The sequence below is a fragment of the Narcine bancroftii genome, unplaced genomic scaffold (genome assembly GCF_036971445.1).
Source record: "Narcine bancroftii isolate sNarBan1 unplaced genomic scaffold, sNarBan1.hap1 Scaffold_134, whole genome shotgun sequence".
Lineage (NCBI taxonomy): Eukaryota > Metazoa > Chordata > Chondrichthyes > Torpediniformes > Narcinidae > Narcine > Narcine bancroftii.
In genome coordinates this window covers 269,271-287,500 of record NW_027211869.1, presented here as the reverse complement: position 1 = coordinate 287,500, position 18,230 = coordinate 269,271, and the positions used below count along the sequence as shown (strand labels likewise).

The 18,230-nt window shown below is 44.3% G+C and overlaps 1 protein-coding gene and 1 long non-coding RNA gene across 2 annotated transcripts in view; both read left to right on the top strand.

The window, feature by feature from the left end:
- LOC138750398 (uncharacterized) overlaps positions 1-18,230 on the top strand; it is a 270,860-nt gene that overhangs the window by 221,708 nt on the left and 30,922 nt on the right. The window lies entirely within an intron of this gene.
- Positions 4,239-14,855, top strand: LOC138750394 (microtubule-actin cross-linking factor 1-like). The gene is made up of 3 exons (XM_069912456.1): positions 4,239-5,178; positions 5,995-6,090; positions 11,744-14,855. The coding sequence occupies exons 1-3, from the start codon at positions 5,025-5,027 to the stop codon at positions 11,749-11,751; spliced, it is 258 nt and encodes an 85-aa protein (XP_069768557.1). The 5' UTR covers positions 4,239-5,024; the 3' UTR covers positions 11,752-14,855.

Here is an 18,230-nt window from a genome sequence, read left to right as displayed (position 1 = left end):
ATTCACGAATTCCCTGGCCGTCTGGTTCACGAGGTGCCCACGTCTGCTTGGTTCACGAATTTCCCCACGTCAACTTGGTTCACGAGTTGCCCGGCCATTCTGGCTATCTTCTTGCCTTTCATAGGTCAGCTTGGTTTACGAGTTGCCCCATGACAGCTTCATTCATGAGTTGCCTAGCACTAATGGTTAAATAATGGCCATACGTCGGTGAGCTTGGATTACTAGTTGCACCATGACAGCTTGACTCACGAATCGACAGGCTGTCAGGTTCATGAGTTGGCCCACGTCTGCTTGGTTCACGAATTGCCTCACGCCAACTTGGTTCACAAGTTTCCCGGCCATTCTGGCTATCTTCTTGCCGTTCGTAGGTCAGCTTGGTTCACGAGTTGCCCCACGACAGCTTGATTCACGAGTTGCCTTGCCATCTGGTCACGAGTTGCCCGACGTCTGCTTGGTTCACAAATTGCTCTACGTTAACTTGGTTCACAAGTTGCCCGGCCCTTCTGCTTAACTAATTCACGTTCGTCGGTCAGCTTGGTTTACTAGTTGCCCCACGACAGATTGATTCACGAGTTTCCCGGATCTTCTGGTTATCTAATTGCCGCTCGTCAGTCAGCTTGGTTCACTAGTTGCCCAACGTCTGCTTGATTCCTAAGTTGCCAGGCTGTCAGGTTCACGAGTTGCCTGACATCTGCCTGGTTCACGAATTGCCCCACGTCAACTTGATTCACGAGTTGCACGGCCCTTCTGGCTATCTTCTTGCCGTTCGTAGCTCAGCTTGGTTTACGAGTTCCACAACGACACCTTGATTCACGAGTTGCCTTGCTGTCTGGTCATGAGTTGCCCGACGTCTGCTTGGTTCACAAATTGCTCTACGTCAACTTGGTTTACAAGTTGCCCGGCCCTTCTGGTTATCTTCTTGCCGTTCGTAGGTCAGCATGGTTTACTAGTTGCCCCACGACAGATTGATTCACGAGCTCAGGGCCCTTCTGGCTATGTTCTTGCCGTTCGTAGGTCAGCTTGGTTTACGAGTAGCCGTACAACAGCTTCATTCACGAGTTGCCTGGTCATCTGGTTCCCGAGTTGCTCACGTCTGCTTGGTTCATGAATTTCCCCATGTCAACCTGGTTCATGAGTTACCCTTCCATTCTGCTTAACTAATTAGTCATTCTTAGGTCAGCTTGGTTTACTAGTTGCCCCACGACAGATTGATTCACGAGTTGCCAGGCCGTCTGGTTCACAAATTGCCCCACGTCCACTTGGTTCACGAGTTGCCCGGCCCTTCTGCTGAACTAATTGTCGTTCGTAGTTCATCTTGATTCACGAGTTACCTGGCACTTCTGGTTATTAATGGCTGTTTGTAGGTCAGCTTGGTTTACGAGTTGCCCCACGAAAGGTTGATTCACGAGTTGCCTGGCCGTCTGGTTCACGAATTGCCCCACGTCTACTTGGTTCACGAGTTGCCCGGCCTTTCTCGCTATCTTCTTGCCGTTCGTAGGTCAGCTTGGTTTACGAGTACCCCACGACAGCTTCATTCACGAGTTGCCTGGCCGTCTGGTTCACGAGTTTCCCTGACATCTGCTTGGTTCTGGAATTGCCCCACGTCAACTTGGTTCACGAGTTGCCCGGCCCTTCTGCTTAACTAATTGCCGTTCGTAGGTCAGCTTGGTTTCTGAGTAGCCCCACGACAGCTTCATTCACTAGTTGCCTGGCCATCTGGTTCACGAGTTTTCCTGATGTCTGCTTGGTTCACGATGTCAACTTTGTTCACGAGTTGCCCGGCCCTTCTACTTAACTAATTCACGTTCGTCGGTCAGCTTGGTTTACTAGTTTCCCCACGACAGCTTCATTCACGAGTTGCCTGGCACTTCTTGTTAACTAAAGGCTGTTCGTAGGTCAGCTTGGATTACGAGTTGCCCGAGTAAAGCTTGATTCACGAGTTGCCCCACGTCTGCTTGGTTCACGAATTGCCCCACGTCAACTTGGTTCATGAGTTGCCGGCCCTTCTGGCTATCTCCTTGCCGTTCGTAGGTCAACTTGGTTTATGAGTAGCCCCACGACAGATTGATTCATGAGTTGTCTGTCCGTCTGGTTCACGAGTTGCCCGACGTCTGCTTGGTTCATGAATTGCCCCACGCCAACTTGGTTCACGAGTTGCCCGGCCATTCTGGCTATCTTCTTGCCGTTCGTAGGTCAGCTTGGTTTACGAGTTTCCCCACGACAGCTTGATTCACGAGTTGCCTTGCCGTCTGGTCACGAGTTGCCCGACGTCTGTTTGGTTCACAAATTGCTCTACGTCAACTTGGTTCACAAGTTGCCCGGCCCTTCGGGTTAACTAATTGCCGTTCGTAGGTTATTTCATCAATTACCGTGTAATGTTGCTTATTCTAATTTACGAGTAGAAACATGAATGCTTTGAAATAATGTTAATGTGCACATCTAATAACAGGGGTTAAGGCCACATGGGAGGTTTGTAAGTTTGACACCTGAACTCGAAAGTTGAGCTGCCTGCATTCCACCTTGAACACCTTTTAATGAGAGCATGATGAAGAACCAACAGCCAATTTGCTTCCAGATGGTGGGGGGGGGGGGGGGGGGGATATTGGAAACTGAAGCAAAAAGCCAAGCAGTTCTGCAGTCATTGTGTGTATATTTTCATTTTGGGTTTCCCCATGTTGCCTGTATCCATGTTTAATGGGGGTCTGGTGATGAAGGATATTGTGGCAGAATTTTGGATTACCTCCAGGATTATCATAGCAGAGCAAGGAAAGTCAGCAAATGATTAATGGAATCATCAGGTGCAGAGACGATAACACCATAGATGGGGGCGGGTTCAGGAACAGGTGAAGGGAGGTGGGAGGAAAGTGTGATTTGAAGCTCATTTGGGGGTAAGATTAGTTTGCAAGGTTGCAGAGATTGATTTATTTCAAAGAAGTATTCGAACTCTAGAACCTTACAATATTACATAACAGGAACAGGCCCCTTTGGCCCTTCTAGTCTGTTCTGAACACTTTTCTGCCTAGCCACACTGACGTGCACCCAGTCCATAGCCCTCCATACCTTTCCCATCCTTGTACTGGTCCAAATTCTTTTCAAATTTAAAATTGAGCCCACTGTCACCACTTTAGCTGACAGCTTGTTCCACACTCCCACCACTTCTGTGTGAAGACGTTCTCCCTCATGTTCCCCCTAAATGTATCCCCGTCACCCTTACCCCATGTCCTCTGGTTTGTATTTCACCTGCTCTCAGTGGAATAAGCCTGGCCATATTTACTCTGTCTAACCCCCACATCATTTTAAATATCTCTCTCAAATCTTCCCTCATTCTACACTCCAGGGAATAAAATCATAACCAGTTTAACCTTTTCCTGCAACTCTGCTCCTGAAGTCCAGGCAACATCCAAGTCAATCTCTGCACAATTGCCATCCTTCCTGCAGTTAGGCGACCAAATCTGCACACAATAATCGGAATTTGGTCTCACCAATGTCTCTTGTACTTTCTACTTTGATTTATCAATGTCAATGTTGCAAAGGCTCTCTTTTCAACCCTGTCCACATGTGACACGACTTTCAGAGAATTAGGTATCTGTATTCCGAGATCCCTCTGTTCTATCGTACTCCTCGGTGCCTACTGTTTACCCTGTATGTCCTTGCTTGACTTCTCCTTCCAAAATGCAACACCTCACTCTCATCTGCATTAAATTCTATCTTCCATTTTTCAGCCCATTTTCCGAGCTGGTCCAGATCCCTCTGAAGCTTTGAATACCTTCTTCGCTGTCCACAACACCTCCTATCTTAGTGTCATCTGCAAACTTGCTGACCCAATTTACCACATTATCATCCAGATAGCCTTCCTGGTTTCTTGCTTGAGGTTTTTTCTTGCATTTTCTATCCTCTTCAAGCACCTCATTTGCTCTCTGATGTCTGTACCTTGCTGCACAGCTCTCTTCATCCAAACCAGATTCCTAAGCCTGCTAATCTTGCCTTTCATCTTGACAGGAACATGCAGTGTCTCTACCCTCCAAATGTCACCTTTATAGGTCTTCCACTGACCTCGCACATACTTTTCGCAGACCACATCTACTCGACCCTTCCTCATTTCCTCAATATTGGCCTTTCTCCAATTTAGAATCTAAACCCGAGGCCCAGACCTATCCTTCTCCATCCTGAATGAAACTAATGGCATCATGATCACAGGAGTTGATGTTTAAGGAATTGGAATATGCATCAGAAAGACAAATCAGTAGTTCCCGTTTGGCTTTATTGATGTGGAGAGCAATTCTGCTCATGCAGTCAGAGAAAAGGCGGACCATTTATTGCAGTAAATGGCTTGGGATTGATGGTCATGGAGAAAAGTTGTGGGCCATTAAGTGCTCAAGTGGAAATAGGAGTTGACATCGGGTTGGATTGCTGAGGGAGAACACATATTTGCCAATGAAGGATGACGGATTGGGGAGAGGGGACACCCGGAGTAAAGGTAGATGGGCAGAAAAACAATAATGCAGAATAACCTTCTGCAGTCAAATCTGTGTCCATTAGTGGTGAAAAGCCAAATGAATACTTCAGCATTATTTTTACCAATGGTGATGTGAATCTAAGCTTCAAATACTCCATGTATGCCAGCTATCGTAACATTTTTAAACATTTTCTTGTGATCCTGATGGTTTGCAAGGGGATTTCAGGGCCAGCCAAGAGATGTAGATGAGATAAAGATGATGAGCTCAACAGCATCAGAAAATACACAAACATCAGGCATATTAAAAACGTAGAAGCATTAATGAGTAAAGATCAATAAAATGTTTGATCTGGTTGTTTGAGAAAATCCCAATATCCTGTGGTTATTGGGTCCTTGAAAATGTTCGCCTCCTCTCCCCAAAGCAGGCCAGAGAGTTGTTGGTATTTATGATAATTTTAGAGAATCGTCTTGACAGGCTGTTATCTCCTTGACACCAAGACAATATCGAAATTAACCAAGGCCTCGGCGAATCTAAGATCTACAGAAAGAAATCTCAGTTTTATTGTGGATGAGTCATTGTGTCATTATGAAATCACAGGTCCTTCATGAAGAAATTTCTGAACATGAAGATGCTCTTGAAAAGTTACAGGAAGCAGCAAAGTGCCTGCTGTCCTTGAGCAATGACGTTGTTCCAAATGTACTTCAGCTTCGAAAGACCACAGGTACCATTTCAACATTTGCTGCTTAGTTCAAAAGGTGGTTCTCTAATTACAACAGATAAAAGTGATACTTCCTGCTGGCAAATTAGACATTTTCAATATATGCAAATTACCAGTTGGGATCCACCAACCTCTTTGAACCATTCTAAAATATTTCTTGCAATTGATTGGATTTCGAATGTTGAATCATCTTTACCAAGCACGTCCTAAATAGCATATCATTTCATAAACTGCTCTGAAAACTCTAAAATAAATGGAATGATCATTGACTAAAGAACTGTGTACATTCAAATAAATGTTTGAATAAAATACAGTATTTAAGAAAGTTCAATAGAACTTTCTCCACTGAATTGTTGTGAGTAGTTCAGACTCGTATGCCAGAATCTCAATAGTATTGCAAAATGTGTATTTATTGAATGAAATGTTTGCTCGAGTGGTGCATCCCACTTCACCTGCTCCTCCCGATGAGTAAAAGGCCTTGAAGTCAACATGTTTTCAACAAAGAGTTGCACGACTGTCCTTCTCTTTCTCTCCAACTCCTTTTGCAAATGTCCCTTCCTTTTCACTGTTCCTCATTTCACTCATCTGCTATTTCACGTTGATTCCCTCCAAACTTTTTTCATTCCTTGACCACCCTTTTTCTCCTACTTTTCCCTCGTCATCTTCTGTTCTGCGTTGCTTTAAATATTACTAAACCCACAGTTCGCCTTTCTCCAAAACAAAAAATGTGTTTGTTTTGATGAAAACACTGGAACCTTGTGGTAAATCTTTGAAGACACTTTTAAATGTATGTGTTACTGAACCTTGTGTTCCTTTTAGCTACCATTGAACAGAGATTTCAGCGTTTGCATCAGGGAGCATCAGAGGAGAAGAGGAAGTTGGAACAGAAAAATGTCCAAGAGGAAGACCTCAAAGGTTTACTTTTACCTGGCACTTATAATGTTGATTGCAAGATAAATATTGACCGGGACAATTACAGTCCGAATACAGGCCATCTCGGCCCCTCTAGTCTGCACCTATTTCAGTGAGCTCCTCTAGTCCTACTTTCCCACTCCCTGACCAGTCCCTTGACATCCATGCACCTATCCAACTTGTTCTCCAATGACACGAGAAGTTACATCCCAGACTCTGGCACCAGGGAGACAAACTACCATCCTGTTTCTTTAATGGTATCCACAGCATCCCCTATCTGTCCTCCTGACCATTGAATCCCCTATAACTATCACCCTCCTCTTTCTTTCCCTACCCTTTTGGGCAACGGAGGCTGACCTTGTGCCAGAGATACAGCCACTGATTCCTTCCCCAGCCTGAATGCCCCCACAACGATACTCAAGGAGGAGTACCAATTGTTGAGGGCTTCAGTCGCAGGGGCCCGCTCCTGTATCTGTCTCTTCCCTTTTCCCTCTCCTAACTGTAACCCACTGATCCTCCTCCTGTGGCCCTGCTAAGACCACCTGGCTATAGCTCCTATCTATGACGGCCTCACTCTCCCTGACCAGAGCGAGTTCCTTAACACAATCCCTGAGATGCTACAGCTCAGTACACCTAGTGTAATCGTGGATGTCTGGGAGGCTATAAGACTCCAGGACCCCCCCACATCTGACACTGAGCAGAGAAAACTGCTCTCACACTCATCCCTTCTCTCTTCCCCTCACCTTAGAAAGAGAAAATAACAAAAAGATAATATGTGGCAAATATACAGTCTTACCTTAATCCAGAGATGCTCGACCCCAGTCTCTTCTCGACCTCAGCCTCTCGAGCCAAAGCCTCGAAGCCCCATTCGTTCACCAGGCCACTCCCTCACTGGATCACTCCTTGCTAGCCGCTCCTTTGCCTTACCCTCCCTTTATTGGCCCTTGACCAATTTAACCCGTCACTCTCACCTCGCTCCTCCTCCGATTACTGCCCGAACTCTGGTTGCCGCCTCCTCCGACTTGCTGCTCGAACTGACTAGGCCCAAGGCCTGGTAAAGAACAGAATTTATTGTATGATAGAATCTTGTATGTTCTTTAACAAACCAGATAGGATGTGGTTTAAGATCTCATCCAAAGCAATTGCAACCACTCATGCAATTTTATTTCACTACTTCCCCATTGTGCCATTTAGAAATGCACAGAATCATGTGAATGGTGTTTCACTTCACCATCTGAAACAAGCAAATGGGTTATTACTATTAAAGCTTTCCCTTGCATGTTAGAAGTTTGAAAAAGATAAAAGCTGCTACATAGTTTTATGAATCCACAAGTGTATAAAAAGTAGGTTGTGGCAAATCAACAGCAATTATCCATGCTTGCTGCATCCAGGCATAATCGAAGATTGGAGCATGACTGCAACACCATGTCAACTGTGGCGAATTAACTACCAATCCAGGCTGAGCTTTAGTAAAGCCCCTGTAACCTTGACTCCCTGTTCCACTCTATGCTGAATCGAATAAAGTGACATTAAGTTATGTTAAATAACATATTAGGGGTCTCCTAAGTAATCAATATTGACCCCTGGTGGGGGTGGGGTGGGGAGTGGGTGGGTCAATGGGAAGATCCAAGGGGTTGAAAAATCATAGGGGGTCGAAAAGGCGTCGATAAACTTTGAGGTGTGGATTCAACTTTTTGGGTTTGAAAGATTCTGCTCCTGCCTGGGCGCTCGACGTCCCATCACCTGCTGGCTCACCCTCCTTCCCGGCCACTGGGCTTAAGCCAACTCAGCTTAATGGCTCATTGGCCACTGCATATCAAGTTTGACTCTTTAACAAAATGCTTCATCTGTAATATCAAGCACTTGTGTTGGTCTTGTAATGTCCCCACGGGGTACTGTATCTGTGCTGAGCATTTGTGCTTTCTATTGGCTGGCCCATGGCCAGTTCTGTCTCCCTGTTGGTTATTTTGATCATGTGACGATGAATGGTGGACAGATGGCTGGTGATGAGGGGAAGGGGGAAACAGAGAAATCTGTTTGTGACAAATTGGCCCATCAATTCAATGCTTGCTATCAAAATACCCCAGCTCTATTGCCCCACTAGCCCCATAACCCTTTCCTTTCAAAGCACCCTGTGGCTGTACCCCTCAACAAGTATTCTGTTTTAGATCATGTAGAAAGTGGGGGGAGTGTGATAACGACCTGCCAGGGACAAGTCGAGGTGGCCATTTCTCCGGCACAGTGGTTGGCACCCCTGGCTCAGAAGGGAGGAGTGGGAAGAGGAAGAGAGCAATGGTGATTGGGGACTTGTTGGTTAGACAAGTGGATAGGAAGTTCTGTAAATAAGATAGAGGCTCCCAGATGGAATGTTATCTCCCAGGTGCCAGGGTCAGGGACGATTCAGATCAAGATCACAGCATTCTGGAAGGGAGGGCAAGCAACTGGATGTCGTGGAACAATGACATCGATAAGAGTAGGGATGAGGTCCACAGGAGGGAACAGAGGTAAACATTCCTTTCTCCAGACATCTAAAATCCAGAAAGCTCCAAAATCCAGCATTTTTTTTCCTGGTGCTTGTACTGTGGAGAGAGAAAGATAGAGATAGATGATAGAGTGACTTGTGTGGGAAGGGGGAGAGAGAGATGGCAGCGTGACTTGGGCGGGTGGGGGGAGAGAGATGTCAGCGTGACTCTGGCGGGCGAGCTGGGAGAGAGACGGCAGCTCAATGGGTGGGTGACAAGAGAAAGACGGCAGCACGACTTGGATGGGTGGGGGAGATGGCAGCGTGACTCGGGTGGATTGGAGAATGGTAAATGTAGTCCCCTTGTTTAAAAAAGGTAGTAGGGAGAATCCTGGGAATTTTAGACCGGTGAGTCTTATGTTATTGGTGTGTGAACTAATGAAAGGGATTCTTAAGGATGGGATCAATGAACATCTAGAGAAATATAGTCTACACAAGGATAGTCATCATGTCTTTGTGAAGGCAAGCTTGGTCTCATAAATCTAACTGAGTCTTTTGAGGAGGTCACAAAAGAAATTAATGAGGGTAGGGTGCTAGATGTGGTGGACGTGGATTTTAGCAAGGATTTTAGAAGGTCGGCCACGAGAGATACCTGCAGAAAGTCATGAGTCATGGGATGAGTGGAAAATTACCTGCATGAAATAAAAGCTGAAATGTGAGAAGACCAGACAGTAATAGTGGAAGGAAAGGATTCTGCCTGGAGGTTGGGGACTGGTGGAGGGGCCGCAGGGATCTGTTCTGGGAACCCCTGTTCTTTGTGATTTTCATAAATGACCTGCACGAAGAGGCGGATGGATAGATCAGTAAGTTTTCGGATGAGACGGAGGTTGGATTGGAGGAGTTATGGATGGAGATGAAGGCTGTTGAAGGTTACAAAATGATAAAGATGGGATGCAGAGTTAGGCAGAAAAGTGGCAGATGGATTTCAATCCAGATAAGTGAGAGTTGATGCATTTTAGAAGGACAAACCAGAAGGCTTAGTCCAGAGTTAATGGTCGGTTACTTAAGAGTGTGGATGAACAGAGGAACCTTGGGTTGCAAATCTACACATCTCTCAAGGTTGCCCCACAGTTTGATAGGAGAGTTAAGAAGGCCTATGGTGTGCTGAGATTCCTTAATAAGGGGTTTGAATTCAGGAGTAGAGAGGTCATGTTGCAACTCTACAAATCTTTGGCATGACTCACTTAGTGTATTAGGTTCAGTTCTGGTCACCACATTATAGGAAGGATGTGGAAGCAATGGAGAGGGGGCAGAGGAGATTGACCAGGATGCTGCCTGGATTGGGAAACAAGTCTTATGAGGCAAGATTCGCAGAGCTGGGACTTTTCTCTTTGGAATGTAGGATTAGAGGAGACTTGATAGAGGTCTAGAAGATTATGAGAGGCACAGATCGGGTGGACAGCCAGCAAACATCAGAGATTATATGTACAAAGTTAAGGGAGGGGAGTTTATGTTACATATCGGGGTGGTTTTTTTTACACAGAGAGTTGTGGGTTTCCTAAAACAACTTGCCGGAGATGGTGGTGGAAGCTGAAACATTGGGAACATTTAAATAGAGGGTGATGTGGTAGGAAGGGTTTTGTACTTTGTTTTAGGAAGGAATGTTTGGGTCTGCACAACATCAAGGGCTGTAGGGCCCTGAACTATGCTGTAGTGTTCTACAGTCTATGTATGTTCTAACTCACCCCAATCGCAAACCTGCCACCAACATCAGGGTAATATACAGCAATCTAATCCCCTTCCATCCAGCATAGGCATGTCTTTGAAGATGAGAAGGACTGGAGAATGGGAACGAATGTGGATCACTGAGAGAGTGGCACACTACTGGTTGTGCCATTATGTCACCCGATAGGACCCCATCTCCCCTAGTAACCGTAGTTTGGAAATACAAGACTGTTGTTCCCATTCATCAAAGGAAGAACATTTGACTCACGGACTGAAGTGTTTTGACCATGATTCCAAGTTGCTGTTCTGGAAATTGAAATGAGATCGAATAGTGTAGCTTTCACCATCACCATTATACTGTGGAATATCTCCCCTAACTGAATCACAGAATAGACACAGCAGAGAAGAAGGCCATTTGGCCCATTGTACCATGCCTGCTCTGTACATGGATGGCCATTAATTCTACACTTTGACCATGTAAATATATCCCTCATTATCCCTCAAATTTGATCCTGAAAGTCGGTTCACAGGCGTGAATTCAAACTTTGAATCTCAGAGTAAAAACATCTTTCCCTTTGATCATTTTTTAACACTTATCCCCTTTGTGACTCAGAACTTACTGATCCCTCCGCCAGCACGAACAGGCTCTCATCCATTTTGGCAAAATCTGCACTATTTGATGCAAATTTAGACATTGTTGCGTCTACTTCCAAATCTCGATTTTTTTAAAATTAATGAGTCCAACACTGATTCGTCAAGGAATATAGTATTTCCCATCCTTTCATCCATAAAACCACTATCTGAAGCCACCTCTCAAGCATGCATGTCAACAGTCGTCCAAAGATATTATTTGCAATTTTATATACTTCCCTCAGCAAAAACAATTCAATCCAAACCTCTTCAATCTAGGCAACTTCCTGGTGACCTCTTCTGAACCCTCAACAATGCTTTGACATCCTTCCTGAAATTCAGAGACCAGAACACTATGTAATATTCCAAATGGGGCTGACCCAAAAGTTTAGACAGCTGCAATTTGACTCACCAATTTTTACATTCAGTGCCCCAAATTACGACATCCAGCAGGCTGGATGTTTCTTTACCATCCTCTCCACTGTCTTGTCTCTTTCAGGGAGCTATGAGCATTCAACTCAAAATCCTTCTCTCCATCAATGCTATACTTTCCTCTTGCATTTAACCCCCCCCAAAATCCAGCACCTCACTCGGGGGAGGGGGAGGGGTGGGGGCGGTGGAGGGTGCAGGAGAGGGTGGGGTGAAGGAGAGGGCGAGGAGAGGGAGGGAGAGTTCTCGAGGAAGGGGGAGGGATATAGGAAGAGGGAATTAAAGGATTTCTATTGTCTCAGATTCTCTATCAAAAAGTGCAAATCATTTTGTGCTAAAGACTTCGCGTGATCTTGTTTAAAATTACGTTCATCTCTTCCCTTGAATGACTTTTGTTTACGCTGCTTGTAGATTCGTAAAGTGCAGAAGGGAGGACAACAACTTGTGCTGGAAGTCAAGTTGGTAGCAGGACCAACAGTCAATAAGGCAGCGACACTTGGAAATACAATCAACATGTTCAGATATTTCTACATCCAGTCCTGGAGGATCTCAACAAAGTTCAAGCAAGATTTGTGCCAACATCTAAAAATTAGACAACTCCAAGAAAAATATAGTGAACAGCTCCAACCTTTCAACACGTCATTCATCACCCTCAGGAAACCCTTCAACTCTGCATCAAGGAAACAACTATGAGCCGCCCCTTCTAGTGTTAGATGAACTGAAAAGTGCATATGGATCCTGAGACTCTTCAACAAAGGCATGTTGGCCACACTCATGGTCAGCAACAGTATGTGGGAGCCTTTTTACGTGAAGTGAAGAGTAAACAAGGATCTGTTTCAGGTCACTTGCCTGAGTGCCACTGGTACCATGTAACCCAGTCGCATGGTCGAGTGGTCGGCGATTAAACCTGCTCCCCCACTAGGCTTGCCTGGTGAGGAGGGTGGCTAGATACCCTGCAGAATGAAAAACAAGATGTGTCAAAGGGAGGACAAACTATGGACAGGAAGGTCTGGCAAACCATCATCTGAGAGGGAACAGCAACCTTTGAAGCCAGCAGATGTGCAGAAATAGAAGAAGATGGGAGGAGAGGCCGTACCAACCCAAGCCTGATCTGCCATCTGGAACGAACCGTCCTGAATGCAGAAGAATTTTCAAAGGCAAGATTGGACTCAGAAGCCACTTGATAGCAACGAGGATGAAAGATTTCTGACAGACAGCCCAGAATTCAAACTCATGTGCAGTCCTGACCACTGGCCGTGTAAAGGCATTGCCCTAACACTATGTCAACCATGACACCCTGTCAGCTCAGAGAAGCCGGCTGGAATCTCGAGCGACTGGAGGAATCAATTGGTCAGGCAGCGATGGGGAGGGGTCGGGGATCAGCGGCGGCAGTGGGGAGGACTCAGAGATCAGCGACGGCTCCTCCCACAGTCCCCACACACAACCCCCAACACACAAATGCCCCACACACACATACACACTCTTTTTTTGAAAATTTTATTTGATATTTTCAAATTATATAAAGAAAATCAAATACATATAAAGTAACTATAAAATACAACCCCTCCCCCTTACTAATACAAAAAAAGAAAAAACCCTCCCTCAAAACCTTACAAAAAATGTATCAAATACTCCCTGATTGGTGTGCCAACCATACAATTATTTAATTTCTATAGTCCTGTGTTCCAAATATAAACCTCACATATCAATAAAAAAAGAGCAATTATTTCTCACATTATATGTTAATTATTCTAAATATACACAAGACTGCAATTCATTATGCCATTTTCGCAAGTTTAGTTGGACATCATTCTTCCATGTGACAGCTATACATATCTCGCTACTGCTACTGCTAACCCTAATCTTAAAAAAGCCAAATATGGTTTAGCCATTTCTGAATCAACAAATGGAACAATAACATAACCCAACAAACACATGTTTGGATCCAATCGAATATCCATTTTTAACAAATCCCTCAAACATTTTATAATTTCCACCCAAAAATGCTTAATTTCCTTACATGACCAAACTCAATGTACAAAAGTACCTTTCCGCTCTTTACATCTAAAACATAAATCTGTTAAACTGAATCCATATCTATTCAGTTTCTCAGGGGTTAAATATAATTGATGCAAAAAATTACATTTGACCACACTATAATTAACTTTGTTACACTGTCAACACATATTTTTGACAATTCCTCCCATGTCAAAACAATATTTAACTCTTTTCCCATTTCTCTTTAACTTTATAAATATCTACTTTTTCCATTTTCTCCGGCAACAACCTATGCATATCAGAAATAGAGCCTTTTTCACCTTTATCTGCACTTTCTCCCAATTCATAATAATGTTGTTTAGACCGTAAAATTATTTTCTCATATTTATATGTTTGTAAATTATTATCACGTAATTTCACTTTAGATAAAATTATCTGTACAATTGTTTCGTAATTTTTTTTTTCTCCAAGCCTTCAATTTCCTTTTCCAAATTTAAATCTTTCATCATCTCAAAGAGTCTTCGCCATTTTAATTCTTTGAACAATTCTTGAAGATTTGTCCAACAAAGGATCCAAACAACAGTGAAAATTTCCTCTGACCAATACATTCCATTTGACTGATGCAAATTTAAAAATGTCTCTGAAATAAATGTCTGATCATCTTCATTTGGTGCATAAACATCCATTAAAGTCCAACTTTCAGAAAAAATCTGCCAGTTAACAATCAGCCCTCTTCCAGCATCAGCAATAAAGAATCCACAGGCACAGGTATTTTTGATGAACTCATATCCCTACCCCTCTAGCTTGAGAGTTCAATAAAGATGAAATTACATGTCCGACCCAATCTCTTTTCAATTTCATATGTTCTCTTTCTATCAGTTTATTGCAAAACTACAATATTTAGCTTCTTCATAGAATCGATAACACATTTCCACCCTTAACAATTCAAAGTTGCAAAATGTAAACTATTCATTACAACTGACATAATGACACCTAATCTTTCATAATTAACTTTAAAAACCCTTAACCAACAATAAAAAATAACTGAAAAACACTTACCCCCGAAAAAAACTGCAACACACATACACACTCCAGACACACCCCCAACACATCCCCCCACAATCACACATCACTCACACCCTGCAAACACCTCCCCCACACACATGCCCCAAACATACACAACTCCCAAACACACACTCCACACATACAAGCCCCGACACACACCCCCACAATGACACACCCTCTCACCACACGCAAAGCACCCCACACACAAGCCCCCCACACACTCAAACCATACACACACACCGACCCCCACTCACACAAACCCGACACACACACAAATAACCCCACACACACAAATCCCCCACACACAAATCCACACACACAAACACCCACACACACACAAGTCCCCCCACACACAATCCCCACACACCTCACACATCCCTCACACACACACCCAACACACACACACCACAAACACACACACCCCTCCCACACACACACCCCACACACCCACCCCCATACACATCCCACAAAGCCTCCCACACACACACACACACACACACACACACACACACACACACACACACACACACACACACACACACACACACACACACACACACACACACACACACTCCAATACAAACTATTTCCACTCTTTCCCCTTAATCTCGACTCCGAACCGGATTCTCAAATTAAAAGTGGACTTTGTTCCTGGACGAATATAATACGGGTCTGGAAGTCGGGTTTTAGAACGAAAGGTTCTGAAAACCGTTCAGGAAAGGTCCCCCCAACTATTTCAGGCCAAATTGGAAGATGTGCTTTTATATCAGGGACATGTTCTATCAGTGAGATCATTTTGTTGAGTTCCTTCCATTTGATGTCGATATTGTGCTTTATACAAATGTTCTGTATATATTTGTTCACTTATGGAAAATGTAAAGAAGGAAATTCCCCCACGCACACACACCCACTCCCATACCCTCCCCCATACACACACACACAAACTCACTCCCACACCCTCCCACACACCCTCCCTCACACCCCTTCTTACACACGCCCACACACATACACCCTCAAGCAACCACGTACATATACCCCACACACAACCACCACACAATCCCACCCACACACCTCACACACATCCCCTCACACATTCCCTCCAATTCCCCACATGCAGCCCCCAAACACACCCCCAATCCAACACAACTCCACACACACACACCCCAACACCCACACACAACCCCAACTATCTCGGGGCAAATTGGAAGATGTACTTTTATATCAGGGACGTGTTCTATCAGTGAGATAATTTTGTCAAGTTCCTTCCATTTGATGTCAATGTTGTGCTTTGTACAAATGTTCTGGATATAATCTGTATATACTTTTCACTGTAAAACAAAACCTGCACATGCGTATACACACACACACACACACACACACACACACACACACACACACACACACACACACACACACACACACACACACACACACACACACACACACACACACACACAAAATGTTCTGGGTCCCTCCAAGAGGGGCAGGACTGGCAGCTCAATGTTCTGCGTCCCACCAAGAGGAGCAGGACTGGCAGCTGAATGCTTTGGGTTCCATTGTTTCAGTGGAGAGGGGGTAAGCACGAGGGTTGGGTACATTGCAAGACAAGGAAAATGTCCCAGCTGTTCTCAGTCAGGATAGAGTCATGGGCTTGACTGCTGAGGCTTTGTGGTTGGTTGGAGACGAGGAATGAGAACGGGATGACCACTTTCATGTGAAAGGAAGGGAAATTTAGAGAAGCTAATTTGCAGAAAGACAGAGGCATCTGTAGCAAAGCAAATTCTGGCAATTGGTGGGTTAAATTTTCCCCACACTGACTGTCCTCCCATACTGTAAAAGGACTGTATGAGTTAGTGTTTGTCAGATGAAAGTTTTATAAATCAATAGCAAAAAGTTGGAACTCGAGAAAGTGCAATATTACATCTCTTATGAAGGAATGAGACAGGCTGGCCCTTTACAGCACCCACTCTTTGCGAGCAGCTCTGCTGAGGATAATCAAATATTCCCATTCAGAGCTCCTAAAAATCAAACAAAAACCGAGAAACATTAAATCAGACTGACCCGACAGGACAGAGGGCCTAAGATCGCTTGGAATCAGCAAAAGCGATAGAATCGGCAATCTCCGTCAGGCCGAGGGACCTTGGAACAGTTCACGCAAGTACAACCTATACTGGATGAGCGGGTCCTTGCGGAGAAATGGATTGGAGTCAATCCACAGGACCATCAGAGCAGCAGGGAGGATAGGAACATAGTAAGTAGGAACAGGTGTAGACCAAAAATGGCCCATCGAGCCTGTTCTGCCATTCAATAAGATCATGGCTGATCTAATTTATGACCTAACTCCACCTACCTGCCTTCTCCCCATATCCCCTAATTCCTCTATCATGTAAAAATTTATCTAACCGAATTTTAAATATGTTTAATGAAGCAGCCTCAACCACTTCGCTGGTTAGAGAATTCCAAACATTCACTGCTCTCTGGGAAAAAGTATTTTTCCTCATCTCTGTCCTAAATCTACTCCCCCGAATCTTGAGACTGTGTCCTCTGGTTTTAGTTTCCCCGGCCAGTTCAAAAACCTTCCTACATCTATCCTATCCATACCCTTCATAATCCTATATGTTTCTATAAGATCTCCTCTCATTCTTCTGAACTCGAGCGAATACAATCCTTGATGATTTAAACTTTCATCATAAGTCAACCCCTTCATCCCAGGGATCAACCTAGTAAACCTACTTTGGACCATCTCCAAAGCCAGTATATCCTTCGTCAAATATGGAGACCAGAACTGGACACAGTACTCTAGGTGCGGTCTCACTAGTACCCTATTCAGTTGCAACATTACCTCCCTACTCCTGAATTCAATTCCTCTAGCGATGAAGGCTAACATTCCATTTGCCTTCTTAATAACCTGCTGCACCTGCAACCTAACATTTTGCGATTCATGCACAAGCACACCCAAGTACCTCTGCATAACAGCGTGCTCTAGTTTTTCACCCTTTAAATAATATTCAGCTCTTTTATTTTTCTTGCCAAAGTGGATAACCTCACACTTACTAACATTGTACTCCATCTGCCAGACCTTTGCCCACTCATTCAGCTTAACTATATCCCTCTGCAGACTCTCCACATCCTCATTACAATTTGCTCTTCAACTCAATTTGGTGTCATTTGCAAACTTGGCTACACCACATTTTGTCCCCTCCTCCAAGTCATCAATGTAAATGATGAACAGTTGTGGGCCTAACACCGCCCCCTGCGGCACCCCACTTACCAATCTCTCCCAACCTGAAAAACTCCCACTTATCCCAACTCTCTGCCTCCTGTCAGACAACCAATTTTCAATCCAGGCCAATATACTCCCCCAAGACTCCACTTTCCTGTAACTTACTGATAAGTGTCTTGTGAGGCACCTTATCAAACACTTTCTGGAAATCCAAATATACAACATCAACCTGTTCCCCTCTATCCACCGCACCCATTATATCCTCAAAGAATCCTAACAAGTTTGTCAAACAAGATCTTCCCTTTCTAAAACCGTTGCGTCTGCCTGATTGAACCCTTATGTTCCAAAAGTTGCACTATTTCATCTTTCATGACGGATTCAAACATTTTTCCAGCTACCGACATCAAGCTAATTGGCCGATAATTTCCAGTCTTCTGCCTACATCCCTTCTTAAAAAGTGGCGTGACATTTGCTGTCTTCCAGTCTGCCGGGACCTGCCCAGAATCCAAGGAATTTTGGTCTATGACCACTAATGCATCAACTATAACTTCTGCCATTTCCTTCAGAACCCTTGGATGCATATCATCAGGCCCAGGTGATTTGTCTGGCTTT